The sequence below is a fragment of the Rhinolophus hipposideros genome, assembly GCF_964194185.1.
Source record: "Rhinolophus hipposideros genome assembly, chromosome: 7".
In the NCBI taxonomy this organism is placed as follows: domain Eukaryota; kingdom Metazoa; phylum Chordata; class Mammalia; order Chiroptera; family Rhinolophidae; genus Rhinolophus; species Rhinolophus hipposideros.
In genome coordinates, this window is record NC_138053.1 from 49,105,748 (window position 1) to 49,130,350 (window position 24,603).

A 24,603-nucleotide genomic window follows, 5' to 3' on the forward strand; every position below is an offset into this window, starting at 1 on the left:
AGATACACAAATGGACACTAAGCACCTGAAAAGATGTTTAACATCGTTAGTCATTAGGAAAATGCAAATCAAAACTGAAATGAGATACCACTTCACACCCACTAGGATGGCTATAATAATAATTTTTTTAAATAATAATAATTTTTTAAAAGGCAGACAATAATTAAGTGTTAGAGAGGATGGATGTGGAGAAATTAGAACCCTCACACACTGTGGAGGGGATGCAAGATGCAGCAACCTCTTTGGAAAACAATTCAGTTCCTCAAAGGTTAAATATAGTTACCATAGATCCAGCAAATTCACTCCTAGATATACGCCCAAAGAAATGAAAACATGTCACACACAAACTTTTACACAAATGTTGATTAACAATATTATTTAAAACACCCAAAAAGTGCAAATAACCCAAACAACCATCAACTGATAAATGAATGAGTAAAATGCCCTAAGCATTCTACAAAAAGGAATGAAGTACTGATACACGCCACATCAGGAATGAACCATGCTAAGTGAAATAAGCCAGTCATAAAAGACCACATATTGTATGGTTCCATTCACATGAAACGCCCAGAACAGGCTAATCGATAGTTGACAAGCAGACCAGTAGTTGTCAGGGCTCTGAGGAAGTTTGAGGGGAAAATGAACGACCACTAATGGCCATGGAGGTGACAAAAGTGTCCTAAAATTAGATTCCAGTGATGGTTGTGATACGGGAAAGCTCCCTCACTATAAATGTTTTAAGCCTCCCTCACTAAGAAAGTTTTAAGTCCCCTCACTACAGAAATCTTAAGTCTCCTTTTCCCTAGTTTCTTAGCTCCTTAACCCCTGGTTTTAATCACTCTTCTAATCAGTTTCTAAATCCTAAACTAAAGATTGCTCCTAGCCTATATCACAGAATGTCTCTCACTCCTGCCTAATAACTACTTAAAAGCCTGTGAACCATAATTATTGTAGACCAACATTTCCCCAAGCCATTCCAGACCTAACTCTTGGATAAATAAACTGCCATCTCAGAGACCAAATGGGTTTTAACACTTCTCCGTGCCAGTCCGTACCTAACCCCTGGGTAAAGTTAAAATAATTAGGCTTCAAGTCCTACTCCTGGAGTCAGGGCTTTTAATTTATTAACTAACATCTGTCTGTCCTCATTTAGGGGCCATCAGGATACGAGTTATACCCCAACGAGGCCTCCAGTGCATCCTAACCAAGGCAAATATAAGACCCCCTCTTCTTTAAGAAGAGACAGGGCGCGAGTTTCGTGAATCCCCATTAGGTATGGACAGCTCTACCCCCCTTCTCAGCTTGAAGCAGATACAGAAGAGACCTCTCGTCCCTCAACTCCCAACAGAATTTATGGGGATCACGTCTCTCAGGAAAAATAAGGCCGACAGTTAGAGAGAGGTAATGGGGTCTCTGCATTCCTTCACGTCCAACAGAATCTACGGGGAGCATCACCTAGAGACCTCTCAAATTCTTCCCTTATCTGCTCTAAGCATTAACCACTGGTAGAGGCCACCACGACCTCCATCTCACCCTAGCCTCAGTATACCATCATTGTAATGTCATACATATGCCCAGAAGTTCATTAATATCATAACAGACTGAACTCTGGGAAGGGACATGCACAGTCTAAGAGGGTGAGGTAATAGCCCCTTATCAATCACAGGTGTCAGTCAAGCAGTCCTGTGCCTAGAGAGGAACAGCCCATCCCAGAGAAAAAAATAATAAAACCCCCAGGCTCCCGTGAGCCGCTGCCCCTTGAGCCTCTTGAGCATTGAGCTTTGAGCCCCTTTTGCATCTTGCCCTTGCTCGAGCCCTTTGCTCCAAACCCTCTGGAGTGTACTTTCTCTCCTAATAATAATGCCACCTTGAGACCAGAGCCTTGAGCTGCTTTTCTTAGCATTCAGGCTGCTCCTAATTCTTTGGAGTGTACTACCTCTTCTAATGAAGATTTTCACCACTTTACTTCTGTGTCTCGTTCAATTCTTTGCTCGAGATACCAAGAACCTGGACACCAAGCCAAGGAAGGCCCCCTCTCTGGTAACAGTTGCACAATTCTGTGAATATACTAGAAACCACTGAATTTTACACTTTAAGTATGTGATTTGTATTGTACATAAACTATATTTTAATAAAGCTAATTTTATAGATTTTATAAAGAATTTCTATAATTAAAAAACTTCACATAGTCCCTTTTAGACCAATAAGCAAGTGTCAAAAAAAAAAAAACACCAACCAAAAAGCCTCAAATAATAATTTTAAAAGGTTTGACACTTTTGCTCAACAGAGAAATAAAAGCTTGGGCATTTCTCCAACTCCACTTTAAGAATAAAAATAAAACTATGAGGGTTGTTTTTTTTTTTTTCCTGAACACCTGTTAATTTAAACAGGAATAAAGTGTCCCCAAGGGCAAATTCTCAGCACTTAGAAGCTGAAATTGTTTCATGTGTTTCTTAAAATTACTGGTCAGCTGCAAAATGCTTTGTAAAGTTTATATAAAGTATGTCATCGATCTTTCAACGCTCCGTTTCCTTAAGAGACTGAACATTGGAAATGGCTGAATCTTAGTCCTAGAGCTGCCACTTCTCTAACAATTTCCTTGTCTTTTACCAAAGCAGCCCTTTCAATACCTCCTAATAATCTACAGGCAGCTGGAGTCCTCTGACAAAGACTGAGTTGGCAGTTTAACTACCATCTTGACACCCACTTTTATGGGTGACATACTTTTTTTTACAGTTCTATTCATCTCAGTACACTTTAGTTAAGCTGTTTTTTTTTTTTTTTTTTTTTTTTTTTGTTTTTTTTTGTTTTTTTTTGTTGAGAGCCCACTGGCCCATGTGGGAATCGAACCGGCAGCCTTTGGAGTTAGGAGCATGGAGCTCTAACCGCCTGCGCCACCGGACCGGCCCAGTACACTTTAGTTAAGAAAAATCTACATTTACATATGTAAATTATGGATAACAAAGATAAAAATAAATTACACCACATATCCATACCAGCTGTGCAAACAAACCACTAACCTCAGTTTCCTGTCTTAATGCAAAAATGGGTTAAATCTGTTATCTCTAAACCCACTTCCTAAATAAATAATTCTCTCTCTCTCTCTCTCTCTCTCTCTCTCTCTGTCTCTCTCTCTCTCTCTAGCGCACATCACCATGTCAAGAGGCAGGGGTAACATCAAAATGAAAACAATGCCAGAAAATGCAATTGTACATGTTATATTTCACACATTTAGGTTGGCTAAAACCTAAAGCTTGCTAAAACAAGCTTGACATTTTTCTTTTTTTAAGTAGCCAACACATGCTCATGATAAATTCAAATAACACAGCAAGGTTTCACATGACAAGCAAATGCCCCCAAGATTATCCCCTACCCCCAACCTTCTGTTCTTACTCCTCTGCAGTAAACACTTTTGAGTTTCTAGAATATCTTAAAAACTCTCAGAAATCTTTATGCATATACAAGCAATCTACATACATAAAAGCATATGTGCCTACTCCTTTTGAAAGCTATACATAGGTTCATTATATACACTGTTCTTTCATCCCGACTTAACACTGTATCTTGGACATCTCTCCCTCTCTTCACACACAACTTTACCTCACTCTTTTTAATGGCAGCATAGTATTCCATTGTATGGAAGGCTAGTAACTTCTTTTTTAAATTAGTCTCCACCATAAATGATCAAGTAAGATATTCTGCATTTACTTCTAATACAAAAAATTGCTAGATCAAAGAACACTAACTTATTTAATTATGATTCAAAGATTATGCTAATTTAAATACTCTTCCAAAAGTGAAAAACATGAATCCACAAAGTTGGATTTTTCTTATCACTTTGTCAACTCTGGGTATTATACTTTTTAACTTAGCCAATCTAATGAAAAATACCTCATTTTGAATTGTATTTAATTATGAGTAAGGCTGAGCATTTTCTCATGTTTATTGGCCATTTGCATTTTCCCCCTAAACTATCTATCCCTGACCTTTGTCCATTTTTCTATTGTGTGTCTTTTCTGTTGATTTGTAGGAACACTTGTAAATTAAGAAAAACAGATCTCTGTCCTATGAATCACTGTGTATCACTTGTGTTTTGACTTTGTTTATATTTTTCTGTGGACAAGTGTAACCTTTAAATAGTCAAATTCATCAATTTGGCTTATACATCTTCCATCACAATTAGAAAAACCATTGCAAGATTATTTTAAAAAGTTCACTCATCTTTTCTCTTAATATTTTTAAACCTATTTTAATACTGTGGACGGAAAAAAAGGAGTTCTATGGAAAGGCGCCTCACTGGGTGATCTGATCATAAATTCCTGACTGAGCAGGTCATGGTGGGTAGTCATGCCCCAGGCATATAACTTAAAAGGTTTATCTTTGTCTTTTAATCACCCTCAAGAAAGCACATAACCTTATTAACTATCCTGTAATCCAATCCCCACCTTACTTTTATCCTATCTCTATGTAATCTTCCTTAGTTCCCTCCTTAAAGAAGCTGCAAAACTTATTCTCCAGAGTGTTTGAGATCTTGCTCCCTGGCATATGTCATCAGTTTGGCTCAAGTAAACACTTATAAAAATTCTGTACACATTTGGAGGTTTCTTATGTCAACACACTGTTAAATATTAGAGCTACACATTATTTATTCTAATGTAAAGGACATGGATCAAACCTCAAAAGAAGCTAACTCACAACTTACGTACAATCTGTGCACTGCTATCCCAAGGGAGAGTGAGTGCAGAGCGCCTACCCTCCCCATAACAAAGAACATTAACGAACCCCTGTTCTGAGATGGCTACTCTTCCAAGTGCAAAATCCTATTTTGATCACTAGTATTAGTGATTACCCAATTTTATAGATGAGAAATTTAAAGGACAGATCAAAGGCACATCACTGGTTAGAGGCAAAGACTACATCTGGACTCTGGCTGCCGTCACCAGAACTGGCTCTTAACTACTCCACTACATTGCCTCTAGACTAACCACAAAAAGTCTAAAAATGCACACCAGAAACATGTCTAAATGAATACTCTCACTATGAAAAGCATGCTTTTCCCTTTCCTATCAAACATGTAACTTTAACTATCATAGCTTAAGCAGAAAATCTTAATATGATACTGAGCAACACTTAAAGTAAACTTCACCCAAAGTACGTCCTACCATCTTTATGTGAAGTTTTGAATGTATGTTATATGTGTCAAGGTGGTGCTGTGGTGGAATCATCTACCTTGCTTATTGGAGTCCTTTTTCATCTCTCTAGCTGTGCACTACTAGACGGAGGATTCAATCCATTTTACAAGAGTTCTAAACTGTTATGAAAACATGAACGACTCAGTGGTTCTGATCTGGGCAGCACCTTCTCATCCCCTTGAAGCCTGGTGGCTCCTTGGTCATAAAGGTGGGGCAGTGTTTTCACAAAGATTGGTGAGCCTGACATCTGGAGGTTATCAAGCACGTTAAGTATCGGCTCTCACAGAACTCCCTCAAGGGAAGGCACTGTTCCAACACCAACAGCACTGCCTCTGAGATACACTATCTGAAGTCTTTCCTCCCAAATGCTGTACCTCAACAAGTTGGTAGCTTTTTCTTTATCTCTTCTAATAGCTTTATAGAATATACTTTTTGATCAGGAGCTCCGTACTTTGTGTGCAGTACCTAGTCACTCTCAGTTGAACAAACATCTGGAAGTAAAGGCCAACGCTGAGTAGAAGAGAGGGGGCATCTTCCTAATAACCTGGGAATACCCTCACTCTCCATTATGAGGGGCAAATGGAATGAGCATCAGCACTGAGCCCTGCTTTCTTTCTGCCACACCACAGCAGGAAAAACAAGTCAGAGACTCAGTTCTGCTGGACCTCTGCTTCCAAGAAAATGCAATCCCATGACAACCCTCTCCCCTCGACCTCTGCTTCCAAGAAAATGCAATCCCATGACAACCCTCTCCGCTCTCCTCCTCCCCACCCCCATCATAAGGAAATAATTTACTGCTTCATGCTTTTCAAAGCCTGAGGCAGAAGCCACTGCTGGGCATAGCAATTTGTATAGAGTCACTCACTGGTTAACCAGCTTTTTCTAAATGGCCTAATACCCCTTACTCAGCAACCTGCAACTTTCATAAACTACTTCACTTGGTAAGAAAGCACAGTCTTTAAAACTGCTTTCTGTTAAATCCTATGATCCACAGACAGAGCAGAACTTTCTGGAAAAAAATTTAAACAATTGCTTGAGAGTTTAAGAGAATGGAGGGGACAAAAGGTTTAAACGGATTTTATCACAGCAAAATACAGTGTTAAAAAAAATATATGCGATTTCAACCATAAGATGAGGTTTAAAATCTGTAGCCATGAGCTCTTTGTTGAACTGCTCTGCAAAGACGGCATGTGTCTTCAGAAGAAGCCCAATATCCATCCATTCAATCTCTTGTCATTTACCAAGTGCCAACCGTGCCCTGGGCACTGGGGCATGGTAAAGTCCAGGACAGTGAGGTGGCAGGCCCTCCTGCACGCTAATTAGCTGTGTGGCCTTGGAGGAGGCCCTCAGCTCTGGGGGCCTGTCTCCTCCTCAGTAACAGGAGAGGATAGAAATGGCCTCCCTTCCGGATCCTTCTAGCTCCAGAGACCACTGTGAGACTTTCCAGATTCTCACCGTCCATAAGCCATCTGAAAATGGTAACCTACACCCAGAAGTGACAGATATCACTTTCATCAGAAACCTCACAGTCAGCAGTGAGACCTTCTCTGGCTTGATCCCAACCAAAGACTTCCCAAGATGGTTCTAATTTCAAACAGCCTGGCTATTATCCTTAAAAACTATTTGAATGTGCTAAAAGTTCCAAGAGTTTGGGTTCCAAATGAAATTTCTCATATCCAGCGGCACAATTACCCTTTGTCAGTACGTCCCAATTTTCACTTTATGGTTTGGGTACACGGAAGTGGCAGCATCAACCCGACTGTGGTCCCTTAATAGCCCAGGGGCCATGACCCATGGCCACCTGTGAGGCTGCCTGCCTCTTCTAACGACCATCCAAAACTACTACATCCCTCTCCAAAACACGGGCAGGCAAGTCATTTCAGCCTTGGGAGGCCTGCAGGGAGAGGAATTAAACCAGAGCTCCCGAAAAAGTAGAGCTGCTTCTGAAGACAGGAAGTGCCTGTCTCTGGAGTTGTATGCTTCTTATGGTACAAGAAATCTGAGCACAATTGGGTAGGAGGGGCAGAAGACCCTTCCAGCTACTTCTAGCACCAACTTTCTGGGAGTTGGTCCAAAGGGAGGCAGGGGGGGGGGGCCAGTTCCTTCCTCATATAGCTAACCGGAGTATGAATTGGTCAGCCTTTCTGAAGGTCTGCAACGTCCAGGCCATCTGAGCTATTCATCCTATAGTCGGTTCTGCTATATAGTATTTGCTCTGAAAACACAGATTTGTTCCAACAGGGTGGATATTGAAGGAGTTCAGAGCATCTCACCCTCAAAATATGCCACTTTGGCATGTTGATTATTTTGACTTAAAGGGACTTGAGAAGTGGTGCAAGAAGCATCTTTTCTTTGACCTTCCTTTTTCTTCCTGAAAACAGGAGATAAACCTCCCACCATGGGTACCATGAAAGGAGCCCTCCTGATACCAGGAGGAAGAAAGACATCATCAAGGACAAGAAGTTGAGATAAGAATTCTGTATAAACAGACTTTATTAAAATAATTATTTTCCTTTCACAGTTTCCCTATAGTTTTTTAGTCACTTTTTTACAATTGCTCTCTTTGTTCAATCTAAAATAAAAGCAAGTAGGTTTCATCATTTCTTTGGTTCTTCCTTTCCTTATGAAGGTTCCCAAGTCACATACAACTTATATATTAAATAAATGGGTATGCTTTTCTCCTTTTGATGTCTTTGTCAGTTTAATTTTCAAACCCAGTCAGAGACCCTAAGAGGGTCAATGAAAGATTTTTCCTCCTCTACCATGTTAGGAGACAATTTGAGCATAACAGGATGTGCGATTTTGTCTGTGAGAAACACTAATTGAAGGCAGAAAACTGTGCCCAGCTGAACTAGGCTACATAGGAATATATGACATGCACACATTTCAGGTCAACCCAGTGTGTTATGTATGAGTCACTCCAAAGCACATCTGGTGTTACAACTTTCCATCCAATTTCAGATAACCCTCCTTCCACTACTTCACAATTCACAAGCTGAAAGTCTTCCAACACCCACTTCCACAAGCAAATTTCAGGTCTTTTGCAAGGTCAGGTACCAAATTTTTCATATTTCTTAACTGTAAAACTGCAAAATACCCTTAATTGTAAACTGCAATACACTTTTACTAGTTTCCTTTTTTAACAAAAATACGTCACTGACAAAGCTTTTCAAAGCTGCGCCCCTAACTCCATAAAGCCTGTGGGTTTTATTGGGTGATTTTGCATAATACGATTTTTAGGACACATACTCACGCTGTGTTATAGCAGGACTATTTCCAAGGCTCTAGTCTAAAGTAAAAGGCATGGGCATAGAGAAAGATTATGTAAGTTATTTATAACAGTTTTTCTTAAGTGAAATACGCTAAATGTCAAATAAAAGGAAAATAGTAAAATAAATATTGATACGACCAATTAAATGTCATACAGTTATTAAAATGTTTGCTTTCAAGAATTCTTATATGTGAAAATGTTCACATCATTAAGTGAAAATAAGTTAGGATATAAAACAGTACATAGAACATGGCCCAATTTATTTTAAAAGTTGGATGAAATACAATAAAACAATACTAATAGATTTTGTTCTCTCTTGGATTACAAATAATTTTTATTTTTTTCTTTAAACTTTTCTGTATTCCCAAAATTTCCTATAACTATAAATTATTTTTATAGAGCAGAAAATACTGTTTTAAAATTGGCTTCCAAGTAATATTACTTAATTCATCATTTGCTATAAAGATTCACAACCAGTATCTAGTAAACTGACCTGCTTATAAGGGTTTCTATCACTAATGGTGAAATTCTGATACTTATCCCTTCTTCAAGGTGCTATGTACTATAATCCTTACAACAACATTTTAAGAAATAAAAAGGCAATAGATACAGGAAAATATTCAATTAATGCCCCCCCCCAAAAAAAGATAAGAACAAAAAAACAAAAGGAGAAATGGAAATGAGCAACAAAATATAGGCTTAAGTTCAAACATGAATAATTACATTAAATATGAGCAACAAAATATAGGCTTAAGTTCAAACATGAATAATTACATTAAATGTAAATGATCTAAACATCCAATTAAAAGGCAGAAATTGCCAAATTGAATCAAAAAGCAAGTCCCAACCATACGTTGTTCACTAGAGACACATTGTTTTAATATGACATAGGTTGAAAGTTAAAAGGGTGGTATGACCATCATACAAAGACCTGAAGACAAAGAGCATTACCAGAGACAAAAATGATCATTTTAGCATCGGATCAACTCATTAAGACAAAAATCCTAAATAAAAATTGACAGAATAGGAAAAGAAGGGCAAAAAACAATCATGTTTGGAAAACTTAACACCCTTCTCCCAGTAATTGATAGAATTAGATACTACCCCGTCCTCCCCCCAAAATCAATTAACATGGAGAAGATTTGACTGAGCAACACCAGCAACCAACTTAAACACTATATCCAATAACCGTAGAATATATGTTCTTTTCAAGACAACATGGAACATCCACCAAGAAATATCATATTCTGGGCCATAAGACAACACGTTTAAAAGGAGTGAATATATATACAATATGTTCTCTGATCACCAAAAAAGTCAATTAGAAATCAATTACAAAAATACTCCTGGAAAATCTTCCAATATTTGGAAAATAACATATTTCTAAATAACCCATAGGTCACAGAAGAAACCACAAGGAAAATTAGAAAATATTTTGAACTGAATAAGGAAGACACAACATATCAAAATATGTGGAATACAAATATGGCTTTAAATACTTATTTTAGAGAAAAGGATTTAAAATAACAGTCTCAGCTTCTTAAATTCAATAAAAGGACTGATTAAATTCAAAGTATGTAAAAACGGGAAATAGATTAGAAATCAATGAAACAGAAAACAAACAACTGACAGTGAAAAAATTGTTTCTTTCAAAAGATTAATAAAATTGATAAACTCCTTAGAGTCAATTGAAAAAAAGAACACAAATTACTAATATCAGGAATGACTGAGGGGACACGTATTACATACACTGCTATTTAGAATATAAACTTATCTTGATACAAAGCCCTAACAGATTACTATAAAGCATTCTCATTTAGAAAATCCGTTACCATTAACCCCAATCAGGGTTGAAAAATCAGGCAGAGGATGACATGGTTAGAACTATACTTAAGAGAAGGCTCAACCTGCTGGTAGTGTAGAAATATGATTATTCAGTGAAGGGACCAGAGGGAGGAAAATCAGTTTATATGATATACATTTCCATCTTCTGCCTCTAAGTCAACCCTCTCAACACTGGCTTTATTGCTGAGGTTGTCATTTCGCCTTTAGTCAAGCCATGATGGACAGGAAGTACAATGCTCATGACGGTATAATTTATCATACTAGTTCCGCATAGCTTGTGATCCACAAGAACAATTGTCTCACTCTGCCTCCATTCCCACCTTCTTCTATGAGTTTTCCAGTACGAAGACTCTAGAAAGTAAAACCACATTTCCCTTAATCTTATCTGTTAGGGTCCTGCCAATCAGCAACATTCACAATATTTAGAAGGAGAAAACAAGACGGGGGCCACCCTTCTGCTGTGGTGTCTGCTGCTAGGCAAGGTCCCAGGACAGGCATTTACAATGGCCAGACTCAGGGATCCCATGTGAAGCTACCAACTGCATGGGTATCAAGAGACAGTCATGGTGGTGGTGGTAGTTTTGGCTTCCAGACTTCTGGATTACTGCTGCAGTGGTGTGTTCTTAAATCCAGGTGTTCCAACAGTGGCCCCAATTCTTGCTCCTTTAGTTCTTTTATTTCTTAAAAGGCTATTCCCTACATTAAATCCCCTTCTCAGTTTCCCGTATTTGAATCCTAACACACCTGTATCACCACTGATAATGGAGAAAATACAATACAATAAGCATTGCTAAGAGAGTTACTTACCAGTCTGGAGGCTTTTAAGGAAGTGAAGCCTGTGCACATCTTGTGCCTCAGTTCTCAGAGCTGCTATTAAGTTGCAAACCTGTTGCTAAACTCAGATCAATGTTGAGCCATAAACATCCTGGAACAACTGCTGCATGGACATATATGGACTTCCTTGTAGTTTTCACCCCCTCATTTGCATATTATAACTAACCAATCCCTGTGAACCACCCAGCAATCCTTTATTTGCAGGGAGGAATTGCACTTGTTTTGCTTTTACAAATCCTGCATTTCTTTCTTCTCTTACAGCACACTTTAGGTTGCTACCTGAATCTGTTAAGTCCTGGGTTGCAACTCTTTTTGCTCAAATAAATTCTTTTTGTTCTTTATTACAGCCTGAACATTTTTTTGGTTAACACCACTATATAGATTAACAATATAGTTTTGTCCTTTTCAACAACCATATAAGAGAAGCAAGACACAAATCTCCCCCATTTGATGAACTAAGAAACCAAGGCTCAGAAAATTTAAGAACTGAGAACAGCAGTAAGCCCCCCCCACCCAACACTGGAGAGGTTCAAACACACCATATGTACACTTAGGAAGGGCAATGAAAAAGACATCTAAGCTTCAGAAGAGGAATTAAAAGGGATGTCTTGGAAAGTCTCTTCCAAAAATTTCTCTGATTCCACGATCTGCCTCAACAATCACCACACAAATAGCAAAATCCGGATCTCTCCAGAACTAGATTTGCCTCTCCAGAATTTTCCAAACAAGAATAAAATCCCAGTGGGTTACATTCAACAAATATAAACAAAAAAGGGGTGGGGTTGGGGTTGAAGAAGGAGGCGGAAAAAGAAAACAAAAATCAAGGGGATGGAAGCTACCTCCAGACTAAACTTTGGCAGGTTACAGAACTTGGAGTAAATGAACTTCATTCAGCATTCTGCAATGTGGAGACTCTGCAATGCCTAAACCTCTTCACCACCCAACAAGGGCCAGCCCCAAATCTGCTCAGGTTGTAATCTGATCCTCCTTCACCTTGGCAACCTGTGAAGATACCCACAAAAAAATCAACCTCAAAACATATTCCACAGAAACTCCGCATCTCCAGCTAGCTACTAGTCTCCCCTTCCATTGCCCCAGTATTAACCTCCATTGCCACAGTCTTAAAAGATAATACTGACTCTTCCTGGCCTCCGTTCCTCATCTTTCCAGTAGCCCCCAACCCACAGCATTGTAGCTTCTGCTCCCTGGAAACCAAGGCTGCCGAATCCCCCCACGATTCTTGGTTTCCCCCTCTTACTGCGTTTCCCTGAAAATAAGACCTAGCCGGACCATCAGCTCTAATGCATCTTTTGGAGCAAAAATTAACATAAGACCCAATCTTATGTTATACCTGGTCTTATATCATAGTAAAATAAGACCAGGTCGTATAGTAATTTTTGCTCCAAAAGACGCATTAGAGCTGATGGTCCGACTAGGTCTTATTTTCCGGGAAACACAGTACTAACTTATCGTTGTCATCCAACAAAGCCAGCAGTTCTCCTAAGTTCCCCCTAGGCTCTTTCTCTCCAGGCAGGCTGTACCCTGAATTTTCTTTCTTTCTTTGTTTGCTACAGTGAATATCTGTCTTTTACGTGAATGTGTCTCCATTGTTTGTTTCCCTTCTCATTCTACATTGCGTTTTTCTGGTCATAAGATTCCTTTGAGAAGCTAAGAAATGGTAAGGACCCTATTCTACAAAAGGTGTTCAGAATAAACACAGACACAACTATGTGTGTAACTGCAGGGCTTCATGGAATCCCTGAAGCCCACTCCTGAGGACTCAGCTTTCCACATACTCCCCTGCATAAGCTCATTTACTCCCAGGGGAATGTCTCCAAGGGGCACCCTGCTTCATTCCCTTTCCCAGGCATAAAAGGTCCAAAGCTGAGGTACACAAACCTCAATGAGGTCTGCCCAGAAATTTTGCCCCAGGAGTAATCTATACTAAGAAAATCCAGCATCAACTCACTAGTTGCTCCCAAGCATGAAAGTTGGCCTCCTTACTGCCTTTGAATAATATTATGGCTAGGTACCCAATGAATATTCATCAATTGACATATTGCTTTAGGGGTTGTTAGAATTGTTTTAAAAAACAGCAAATGAAGTAAGTCAACAATGTCCTAGGATCCTTACGAATAATGCTACCAAACCGAAGAAAATTCATATTGTTAGAGAATGCTATTACAGAGAACAGTTTCATTACTATGGTTACAAAACAGTGCCATTGTTTCTGAGAATGCCATTGGAGGAGTTCACTGAGCATGGAGTGAAGAACAAAAGACAGAATTCTTCCCCAGTTTCGGTGAACCACACACGCTAAAGATCAGATGATCAGGAGATTCGGCCCTCTGTTAAATTACTGAGATATAATGAGAACAAAAAACCGGAAAAGCAATCTCATAAAGACTTCATGGGCTTTGTTTCAAAGTGCAGTTGGCCAGTTTATAAAAATACTTAAACAAACAGAAGTCTGATTTTCCATCTCTCCTAGTTATCTTTGCACAAATAAGACTTAACGGGGTTTTGCGTCTGTGTGTTTCCTACTTGTGTTTTGACTAGACAGTTTTCATGAAGGGGGAAAATGTTGTTGAATCACTGTATACTGTAATCCTACTTCAAACCCACAAATTGTTTCGAAATTTATTCTGATAAAAACCCACTCTAAGTTTTTCCATAACAGCTGCTTTCCTTAAACATTGGCTAAACGTTAATCTCACAAGGCAAACTACAGAAGAAAAGCCAAAAGTAAAATGCTGTTTCCTTATTCAAACAGATGTTTTATGTAATCAAACCAATCCACTATTTGAATTTCCTATACACACACTACAGTGACTCCTAGATTAGGCTCTAAAATCTTTTAAATATCGTTAATACACAGGCTAGAAAATAAGAGGGCATCCCAACTGGAAATGTTTCAAAATACATTTTAACTAGGGTTACCAAGGTTCACTTCGGATGACTTAGAAAACCTAATCGTGAGGAACAATCAGTGGTTTAGATCAGCAACTTGATCAATATTGCTCTCAGTGTCCAATCTCAACCTTAAATTCACATGACAACAGCAATATGTAATGAAAGTTTACTAACAATACTGCTCAGGACCCAGAATCTTCATTTATAAATTACAATTTAAAATACTGAGAACAGCTTAGTCAAAGGATAAAACGGAATTGTGTGCACTGGCTAGTTCTGCAGACATACCAGCTAACACAAGGACGTCCTTTTTAATACCAACTTATCCTAGATGAACAGATGTACTACTTTGAAATGCCATCATTACTGCTCTACCCAACCTGAGGCTTCTAAATGGTGATTTACATGAAAACACCTGGGAAACGGAAAAGCTTCCACGTTGCATAGTCAACTCACTCTCAGTCATCTGTGGGAAATCTACAGGTGAGCTATACACAGAAAATGGGCGGAAACAAGCAGTAGAGAAGGCTCATTAGCAGAGAGATGAGTTAATGGCTGCCTTCCACTTCCTACAGGTTCACTCTCCTCAGCCCTCCCAGCAATGTCATCCCACTCAGACTTGCTGCAGCCCAAAGCTATTTGTCCCCTCGCCCAGCTCAGCTATAATGCGGCCCAAGAAAACAAACTGGAAAGAGCAACTTTGACGCGAACTCTTCACCTAACAGGGCAACTTTCATTCTCTTTACTGTTCCAGGTAAGTGACAGATTCATCTTTCCAACCTGAACTTGGGTAACCACACAAATACATCTGCAAACCACTCCTGCTGCATCAGCTCACCAGTGAGCTATTATGAGGCAGCAGTTCAACACCAGCCCAATCACCACCTTTGTCAGTGCGGGGGAGCAATTATATGTGCATTTTCCTGCGTTTTGCCTGTTTCATAAAAATGGAATAGAAAAATAAAAGTGCAAATACTAGTGATAAGAAGCACAGGACTCAAACTTAATGTGACTGAAACAGAGATATGCACCTTCATACTGAAGGAAAACAGGTATTCAAACATCATCTAAACAGATGCTATCTGTATAAATAACCGTGAAGGAAAAGATCAAAGTTAAAGAAAATGTTAAAGATGGTTGAAATATGTTGTACACGATGGCTTCTAAAAGGGGTATAATTAGGGATGTCCTTCATTATTTTTAGCCTTTTGGAAAACGAAACACAAACCTACTGACATATAAACCTATAAACTGACTTTCACACATTCAACTTTATTTAACACCTCTGGAGAAGTTGGTCATGTTTGAAGGTGGAGGACTATCTACATCTGAATGTACACCCAGAAAACATTAATGGCTGCAAAGGAGGGGCTGGTGCATGTTAAAAACTTCCTTGATCACCCCATAAAAGTTCAGCGACAAGAGTAGGATCGACAACATGATCCCAATTTCGCAAAGAAAGATCAAATATGTTAAACATGAGTGACTGGATTATAAAACACCAAAATATGGTTCTTGCTGGGTGGTACGTGATTGTTTTCCTGTGTTTCACAAATATCCTAAATTGCTCATAAAAGCATCATTCATGGAAATAGTGACCTTTTGTGTCTGGATTCCTTCCAGGGTGGAAGCAACTTAAGACCTAACATTTCCAATCACTATAAAGCTATAGGGAAGAGTTTTATAACCCAAAACACTGAGCTTCAGCTAGGCCACAGCATGCACTCTGTCTAGGAGAGGAAACACATACATGCAGCAAACATGGAACAATTCCAGTGGTTCAGATGACTAAGTACTAAGTGGAGTGGACAGATCTCAGTGCAAGTTTCGAGAACTCTCAAAACACAGGGAAGATCATTACTGAGAACATGCTTCTTGCGCTTCGATTTAAAAAGAGAGATTTGGGTTTCATAGAGGACATTTCAAGGAAATCATTACTCTGGTGTGTAATTTAATCTTTAAAGATGTCTTCATGGTGTGTGTGTGTGTGCGTGTGCGCGTCCACGTGTGTGTGTTTTAAGCTACAATATAGAGGTGGTCAACTGTCCTGATGAGGAAAACCCATTCCAGCTAACATTTAACATTTACTCAGAGGCCATACTCTAAGTCTCCTGCATGGCCTTCAAGTACCTCTAACTCTGATGACCCCAGGTTTTGTTAACCGGCATAACAGTGCGAACTGCAACAACTCTTGGCACACAGCAACTCTGCCCAAACCCCTGCACAAAAGACTTGACCAAACTTTAACATGGCCTCTAGCAGCCCAAGGCTAAATTTACCCTGGGGTGGCCTACCTACCTTTTGCCTTTTGAGTTTTTGTCTGGAAAAGCTCAGGGCTGTCAAAAGAAATTTACTGTTTGTTCTAGTCAACACCTGAGATAGGTCTCCCTTTCATAGAGCCTTTTTTAAAAGGAGCTTTAAATTGTGAATCCTTCCTCTGTCCCTTTGATATATACCATATGTATTTCCTACAACACTGGAGTGTCTTTCTCAAGTACCCAAAAGCCATTCCTTTGAAATATTCCTTTTGTACCAACCAAATAGAAAGATACAGCCTCCCAGTCTCTGTGGAACGACAGAATCCTAACTTGCCAGCCAGCAGACACAGCTGGACTAATCACATGTACACTGACCAACCTTTTGTAACTTTGCACTTCCCTAATGATACTTGGGCCCCCACTCGCTCTTCTTCCTTCCTCCCTTATTCTCTCTTTAAAACTCCACATGCCTATCAAAATGGAGTTAGGCTCTTTCCCCTACTATCAGTGGTTACTGAATAAAATCTGTTTTCATTGCTTTAACATCCAGGTTTATTTATCTTTGACAATAGACAGTCCCAGGTGGCATTCGTGGCTTTGTTAATTAACACAACGGACATCAGAAATGGGCTTTCACTGGGGAAAATCTCACTGATCAAGTAATATTATACAGCTGGAAATACCCTGACCTGGGCATTCTGCCCTTACATGAACTCGCCTAAAAGATGGAGTCTTCACCCTGAGAATGGCGCCGTGGGCTGGATCCCTCCATGGAGTCCTGCTATTTGGGCAGTCTCTGTCAAGTCTCGCATCTGCTTCAGGGGAACATGCAAGTTCCACGCGGTGCACTCAGCATGGCAAAGCATGGAAATTCATGACGCCTCAGGTCAGGCTGCCTCATTGCCCTGTGCGTGCCTGCCAATAAAGTCTGCATGAGTGGCAGAGTTTGGTCTGAGACTTGCTTTATTTATAACCTGGACAAAGTTATGAGGAAGCAGCTAAACCTTGCCCATCCATATCTACTGGCAACGACCAACACCTACCAAAATAACGTAATAGTTACGTCCTCAAAATAGTTACTGACTTAGATCTACTATAAGCACCAATAACGCGCAAGTGTTACTCATTATCATTTATTCATATTGTAATAAAAATAATCAGGAATAGCACTACAGCTATTAAATGCTCCAACTTGAGTCAGGTGGACCAGTGTTCAAGGCCTGGCTTCACCATCATGTAACATCAGTCAAGTTAATTTATTCCTCTGTACTTCAGTTGCATTACCTGCAAAAGGAGGACAATGAGAGCATTACCTACCCCGTAGGGTTGTTGTGAAGAGTGAATAATACAATGCAGGTAAAAAGAAACAGTACGCTGTAGGCATGAAATAAATTTCAGCTATTGTTCTTATTATCATTACTGCTTATGCTTGCCTGGAGTAAACCCTGCCAAGCTTTATTTTCAAATAGCCTTGGAAGGACTGTCTAGATTTTTCAATTACATCTCTCATTTCCCCTGACAGTATGTACTGTCATTTTCTGTACCTAGCCTCCCCCATACCTCCATCCCCCCATTACCCCACAAGTTCCAGCAGAGCAAGGAAGGTCTTTGTTCATCATCCAATCCCCAGAAGCCTATGGCAGTGCTGGGTACCCAGAAGGTGTTGAGTGACCACTCTCCTCTAATCTCTGCTGCCATTAGCATCCATTAACCAATGGCCTAACCCCCAGTATATATCAGAGTCAATGCAAAAATTTTAAAAAATGACCTGGAGACTGTCCAGGGGTGGGAGGGTAATGACTACGAACAAACCAAGATTTGGGGAGTTCCTTACTCTGTGCCAAACCCTGTCCTAGAGACTTTGTCTACTATCATGTGTAATCCTCATAATAACCAAGGACGAATCATCACACCCATTCCACAGTTGAGGAAAACTGAGGTTAACAGAGGGTAAGTAACATGTGCAACCACACCGGCCCTCATTGTCCAGATTTCCCAATTCAAACCCAGACCTGGGTCCAAAGCCCAGGCTTTTTTCTGGGTTACACATTGTTTCTGATGGTCCTCAAAGTCCCTCAAATTTCTATCTCCAACCTCAAACTTCTCTCGACTTAAATAATGAACTAGTGAATTAACACCTCCATTTACTTTTTAATAGGCATCTTAAATGTTACAAAGCCAAAAGAAAAACTATGGGTTTTCCTTGCCAAATGTCTTCTTCCCTACCAGCCACCTAACTTACCTCAGTAAATGGCACTATCATCTATCCAGCTGCTCAGGCCAAAACCCAAATCTCTCATTCCCACATCTCACACTTCTAATCTATACAAAAATCCAGTTCTATCTCTGAAATATACCCAGAAGCCAACGGCGCCCACTGTACTCACGCTGCCTCCTCAGACTACAGCAACAGCAGATTGCCAGTATTCAAGCTCCATCAGGAAGGATTTTTGTTCACCACTAAAGCCTAGAACACGGCTTACATCTAGGAGGCAGTTAAAAAATATTCACTGAATGAACAACTGACTGCTCTCCCTAGCTCCACTCTAGTCCCTGATTTAGTCCAGGCTTCACAGCACCCAAAGTGATCTTCTAAATATAAATAAACCACAGCTCTCCCCTGCTCAAAATCCTCCAACAGCCTCTCACTGCAACCAGAATAAAACCAAATTCCAATGATGGCCAACAGTGTCTGGCCATATATGGCCCTGCTCACCTCTCTGACCTCATCTATGACACTCTAGCCACCCTGGACTCATTTTTGTTCCTCAAACACCCTGGAAGGCTCCTTATTTAGGCCCCGACATATGTACCTCTCCTCATTGATCAGTCTAAGTTGCAGAGGCACCTCAAACAGGATTCCCCAGCAACCCTACCCAAGGAGACTCTACCACAAGGTCTTCTTACAGGAGGTTCTCAACTTTAAGCAAAATGATGTATAACAAAACCAATTTTACCATAGGCTAATTGATATAAACATGAGTTAAATTCCTATACCATCTCATCAATAACGAAATAACATTGAACAAAACCTTAGTTATTCGAGCACCTGCTGTACATACTGTTTCATCGTGTACATGCTTATGGAATGCCCCCACCACCACCACCACCAACTGAATGACCACTGAGGGCAGAGATGATGTTTGTCTGGCTCACTGCCATAACTCCAACTCCTGGCACATCATTGGTGCTGTGATATAATAAGAAATAAGTATTTGGTCTTCATCCCTGTACGGGAAGCCCAAGACCTGTGAATGGCATCCAAAATGGGGGTGGAGGTAGGGGTGAGGGGTGGAGGGGGGGGTGCAGCCTTGTGGGACTAAGCCCTTAATCTGTGGGATACTAACTCCTAATTCCAAGTGATTACTGTCAGAATCGAATTGAGTTGTTGGATATCCAGTTGGTGTCCAGAGAGTTGGGTAACTGGTTGGGGGGGGGGTGGAACCCCTACATTTGACGTCAGAAGTGCTGTAAATAAAAACACTTCATAGGTGCTCAAAAAATAAACAAGATTTAGCTTCCAATGGCTCTGAGTTTTTTTTTTTTAATGTAAGTTTCTTATCAGCCCCTCCATATGAAGTCTTGTCATCACTTTATCAGTACCTTGAGACCCACCACAGTGATGCCTCAAGCAGTCCCGAGAAAGCAGAAGTTAATTTTCCTGTGATGAATGGCCAGGATTTGGTTCTTTCCAAAGTCCTGAGAGGGAGATTTTAGATACAAGTCATTAAATCCTGCCAAAATATCAGCCATACCAGTAGTTCTTTTAAAAGATCCACTTGAGTACTGACAATTTTCAGAGCCCTAAATTTGCTACTTGGAGTGACAGAAAGCCTCTTCAAGGGGCTTTCAAGGGCTAGAGAAGATGTCCTGAAATATCTGTAACTATTACATAATAAACACTGTTGCATCAAATTGGAAAATATCTAAAAACAACAATAAAAGATTTGCAAACCTTTCTTGAAATTCAGAACATTCAGAAAAGAAATGTTCACGTTGATCTCAGAAGCCCTGGAAAGATGGGCAGCATTCATTCAGCATTCATTTTCATTCTCTCTCTCTCTCTCCTTGCCTGACTCAGGGCAAGTCATTACACCGCATGTTAAAAACCTCAAGTTTCTTCTCTCTTTAAAGGCCAGCTTGAATGCATGCCAAGTACCTGTATGAGACCTCAAAAACCAAAGGAGAACTCTACAGGCCACTAAGAGGGCGGATTATCTGCAGATTACCCGCCAGTACAATAGGTGGGTTACAAAAAACCAGTTTAATCCTGCATCATTTAGGAGCTGGTCGAAGGTTGAATGTATTACGAAGCAAGAACATGGAATGCTCCTGAAGTTAGATTCATTTGTGAAAACATACCATACTGATAATCAGTATGTACAGGGAGAAGGGAGATCGACGTCCGGAAGGCTTTACCTACTTCGTTTTTGCTAATTCTGCAGAAAGGAGTGAAATTAGCATTAAAGCGTTAAAACACACTATTTCTGCCCTGATGCATTACTCACCGGTCGCAGATGCCTATCCCACGTGAACATATATGTTTCAAGAGACCATGAGTTTAACAGGTGAGAGTTACAAAACAGGTTCGGGCAAATTTAGTTGAAATCCGGGACAGGAAGGCTCGCGCCCTACCCAGGCAGTCAAGTTTGTGTCCAGCCAGGGTTGGGTCAGGAAACGCAGGAAGCAGCCTGAGTGAGCACCGTCGTTAGGAAACCAGGCTTCGGGACGTTCCCGAAGGTACAGAGACAATGCTCAAGCCTTGCAGGACGCCCAGCGCAACCTGCTTGGGCGATCTGACCCGAGTTTTGTTCAGGGTATGAGAAAGGAGACGTTGCCCAAATCCACGTCTTTTCCTGGGTTCATGCGTTACGCAGAGCCGGTGGGCTACGGAGCTCAGCACCACACACTCGTGGCCTGGGGGAAGGTGACACGCTCCAGGAGCAATCGGGATCCTCCGCCCCCGCCCTAAGCGAAATCCTCAAGGCCCGACCCAAAGATGTCAGGATAGCCTCTCGGGCTTTCCCGTTTCCCTTCCCGCCCGCCCGCGGACAGGGTTTCCCCGACGGCCCAGCGCCACGCTCGGGCCCGAGACACTAAACCCAGAAGGAGCGGGGTCAGCCCCGAGGGATCCACCACCCGCCCCACTTTCAGCCGCGGATTTGGGGTGCAAGCCCGAGTTTGTGCCTGGGCTCCTGGCCTCGTCGCCCGATCCGTCGCCCCCTGCGCGGAGCCCAGCCTTGCTCACCTGGCCCGCACAGCACTGCGCTGACATCGCGGCGGCTGAGGACCACGGCCGTGCTCGCTCGCTCCCAGCTCCCCTCCGACCCGCCTGGCTCCCTCCGGCCTCAGGCGTCCTTCTCCGCACCAGCTCACGCCTCCACGCCGACAGGACACAGCTGAGCTCCAAGAATCGAGACCGGGGTGAAAACAACCGCCGCCAAACCCCGCCCTGCCGCCGCAGGCCCCGCCTTGCCCGCCCCCTCGAGCCGTGGCCTCCTGCAGCCCCGCCCCGCGCCCGCCCCTTCCCGGGTCCTCGGTCGCCGAGCAGGCTAACCCCCGACTAGCACTTCCGCTGGCGTCAGGCGGCTGGCAGCTAAGATCACTTCCCGGTGCTTCGTGGGGCTCCGAATTCCGCCCACCCACGGGCTGGCCTTGTACTCCCGAGCCCCAGCGCAAGCCTGGCTGTGCGCCCCTCTGTCTCCTGGCTCTCGCGAAAATGCTGGTTGCCGATTCCAATCAAGCTTGGAGCCTGTTATTGGAGCGATTCCCGAGTGTCCTGCACTGAACCGGCGCAGTGGGGACTGCCGGGGCTGGTCTGCGCTCTGCTTAGCACCAACTGGATATCCACGGGATCCCTGAAATCCCTTTACCCCCCTCATCTGCCAAGAAAACTTGTCAACTTTTGGGACAGTCCCCTCTGCCCAAGCTTCCTCGCATCCCTGAGCACTAGGCTATTTGCCCCGATTCCCACGGTACTTGAAGGGATCCTGTGAGAGCCCTTTCCGCACCTACCTCGATATTGATCTATTTTCCAGACTCTCCTACTCTGAGAGCACATCCCGGCCCAGGAGCTCAGTTTGCATCCCTGCTTCCTCTTACCCGACCTCATCAAGAGGAGGGTCCCCAATAATTGTTGCATTCAGAAGGCAAAGAGAGTGCCCCTAGTTTTTCTCCCTGTCCAGTTATGCTCTCCTCGCAGTCACTTCAGGAACAGGAATTTGTGCGAACTTTGCGCCAAGCCCTTTTACTCTTTAAAATCAACATACTGTGCATACCCATTTTATAAATAAGGCAACTGAAGCCCAGACAGGTTAAATAACTTGCCTACCACGTCACAGCAAAGCAGAAGTAGCAAGACTGGGACTGGAATCCACGTGTTTCATCCCCTCGCACAAGACACAAGGTTTGAACTTGAGTGGCTCCAGACAGACAGCCTTTGACATAAGTGTGCCTGCTTGGGCAGTTTAGGAAATGGAGACTAAGGAAAGTTGCGTAGGAACATTCCTCTGGCTATAAACTGCATAGGATCTAGAATCTTCAGATGCCGGCTATTAGAGATAGAGAAATAATGGAGCAGGCCCTGCTCAGAGCCATAGAGAGTAATGAGGACAGTTGGCTCTAATCTTTTTTTTTTTTAAATAATAATAACAAAATTAAAAATTACCACACACAAAAAAGAAAAAAAAGCATAAAACAGTATCTGAGTAGCACAGCAACCCACTCCATGGTGGTCTGTGACTCAGTAGAAGCCAAAAATACCACCAAGACTTTACTGAGTTTCATTGTTAGCTGGATATGTCACTCTGGCCCCACTTCTTACCTGGGGAGACGGGTGTCTAGAGTTTCTGCCACCAAGGGGAAGAGATAGGCAGCTTCCTGGGAAAAGAAGGTATGAAATCTACATGTTTGAGCCAGCTGGGATCCTGAGGCCTCCTAGCCTTTAAGGGAAGGTGGGGTTCAGGAAGGCAGACAACCCTCACCAGGAACCATTGGGCTAGAGGCAGAGCTAGTAGTGTGATCCGGGCCTCCTGACCCTGAATCCTGTGCTCTTTTGACCAAATTGATGCCAGTGTAGGAGGGTTCTGTAACTATATCAATGTCAGCCTCACAGAGAGAGAGAACACAAGTCTTAATAACCCAGGGATATGTCCCCCAATGTATAAGAAGAGCAGAATGGAAGCCTGGGCTGCTGGAGCCAGAAATTTACAAATTTTAATTCTACCAAGAATTGGCTGGGTGACTTCTGAGTTTTATTAGAAGTTTTATCATCTGCAAAAGGGAGCTGATAACACTTTCTGCAAGGATTAGATCAACTCACCCCTGCAGACCAGGCAGTACAAGGCCTTGCCTTCTTAAGCATGACTAAATTAATAGCCCTGACTGGTACTAATAAGTAAATTTAAAAGATGTTAAGAAATAATCCATGCAGGCTGATTTCCCCTTCCCTGCTGGAAGATCTCAAAGGAATATGGCCTTGTCTGGAAGTTTACTGCCTTCCTGGCTCTGAAGACTGTGCAGTTACTATTTAAGTTCTGGTTGATAGCATCCTTTGTATCTGTGGTAGGTTAACAAGAATAGAGGTAATGTCAGCAGACATAACATAAAACAGTGGTACCTTAATTTTATTTTAAGTACTCTGCAGACTTTTTCAAGGAAGACTGTTGTACATGGTGTTCCTAACATGTAGGTAGTTTTACATTCCATCTCTTTTGATGTGGATTTTTCAGGAACAAGCAGTAATAGACCTGTTTTAATATGACTGTAGCTCTTGGCAGACCATGTGAAATAGTTCTCCCACAAAAATTTTCTTAAATTAACCGAATTACCTCCTTTTATACAATATAATTATAATGTATATATGACATATTATAAATAACCATTTTATAATTTGCTATTTTCTCTCCTGTATTTGAAGATTTTTTTGTTGTTGTTTTTCCTTTTTAGGTTGGAGAGTTTAATGTTGAATTTAAAAACACCACACCCGGCACTGAAAACAGCAATATACATATATTTTAAAGAAAAAAGCATCACCATAGATACCCCATTTTTTTTTACCTTTAATGAAGTTAGAAAACTTTATTACAAATTTCATTTCCAGTTCAAGTATGTCTTAAAAGCAAATAAAATTAATGATTCTAATTCCCTAAAACTTTCTTACCTTTGAGAAAGCCTAGTGATGCATTCTGTTGGTTTTTAAATATAAAAGAAGAAATTTCTCTAATATTCACTTATAAAGTCTCCAGAATCTCAATCTAGTAGTGGAAGTTTAATTTCCATTTCAAGTAAA

The 24,603-nt window shown here is 41.3% G+C and overlaps 1 protein-coding gene across 1 annotated transcript in view; it reads right to left on the reverse strand.

The window, feature by feature from the left end:
• SERINC5 (serine incorporator 5) overlaps positions 1–21,776 on the reverse strand; it is a 94,510-nt gene extending 72,734 nt beyond the window's left edge. Inside the window, exon 1 of the mRNA XM_081053157.1 lies at positions 21,562–21,776. Within this exon, the coding sequence (XP_080909283.1) occupies positions 21,562–21,588 (27 nt within the window). The 5' untranslated portion in view covers positions 21,589–21,776. The remainder of the gene's footprint in view (positions 1–21,561) is intronic.
• Between the last annotated feature and the right edge of the window lie 2,827 nt (positions 21,777–24,603).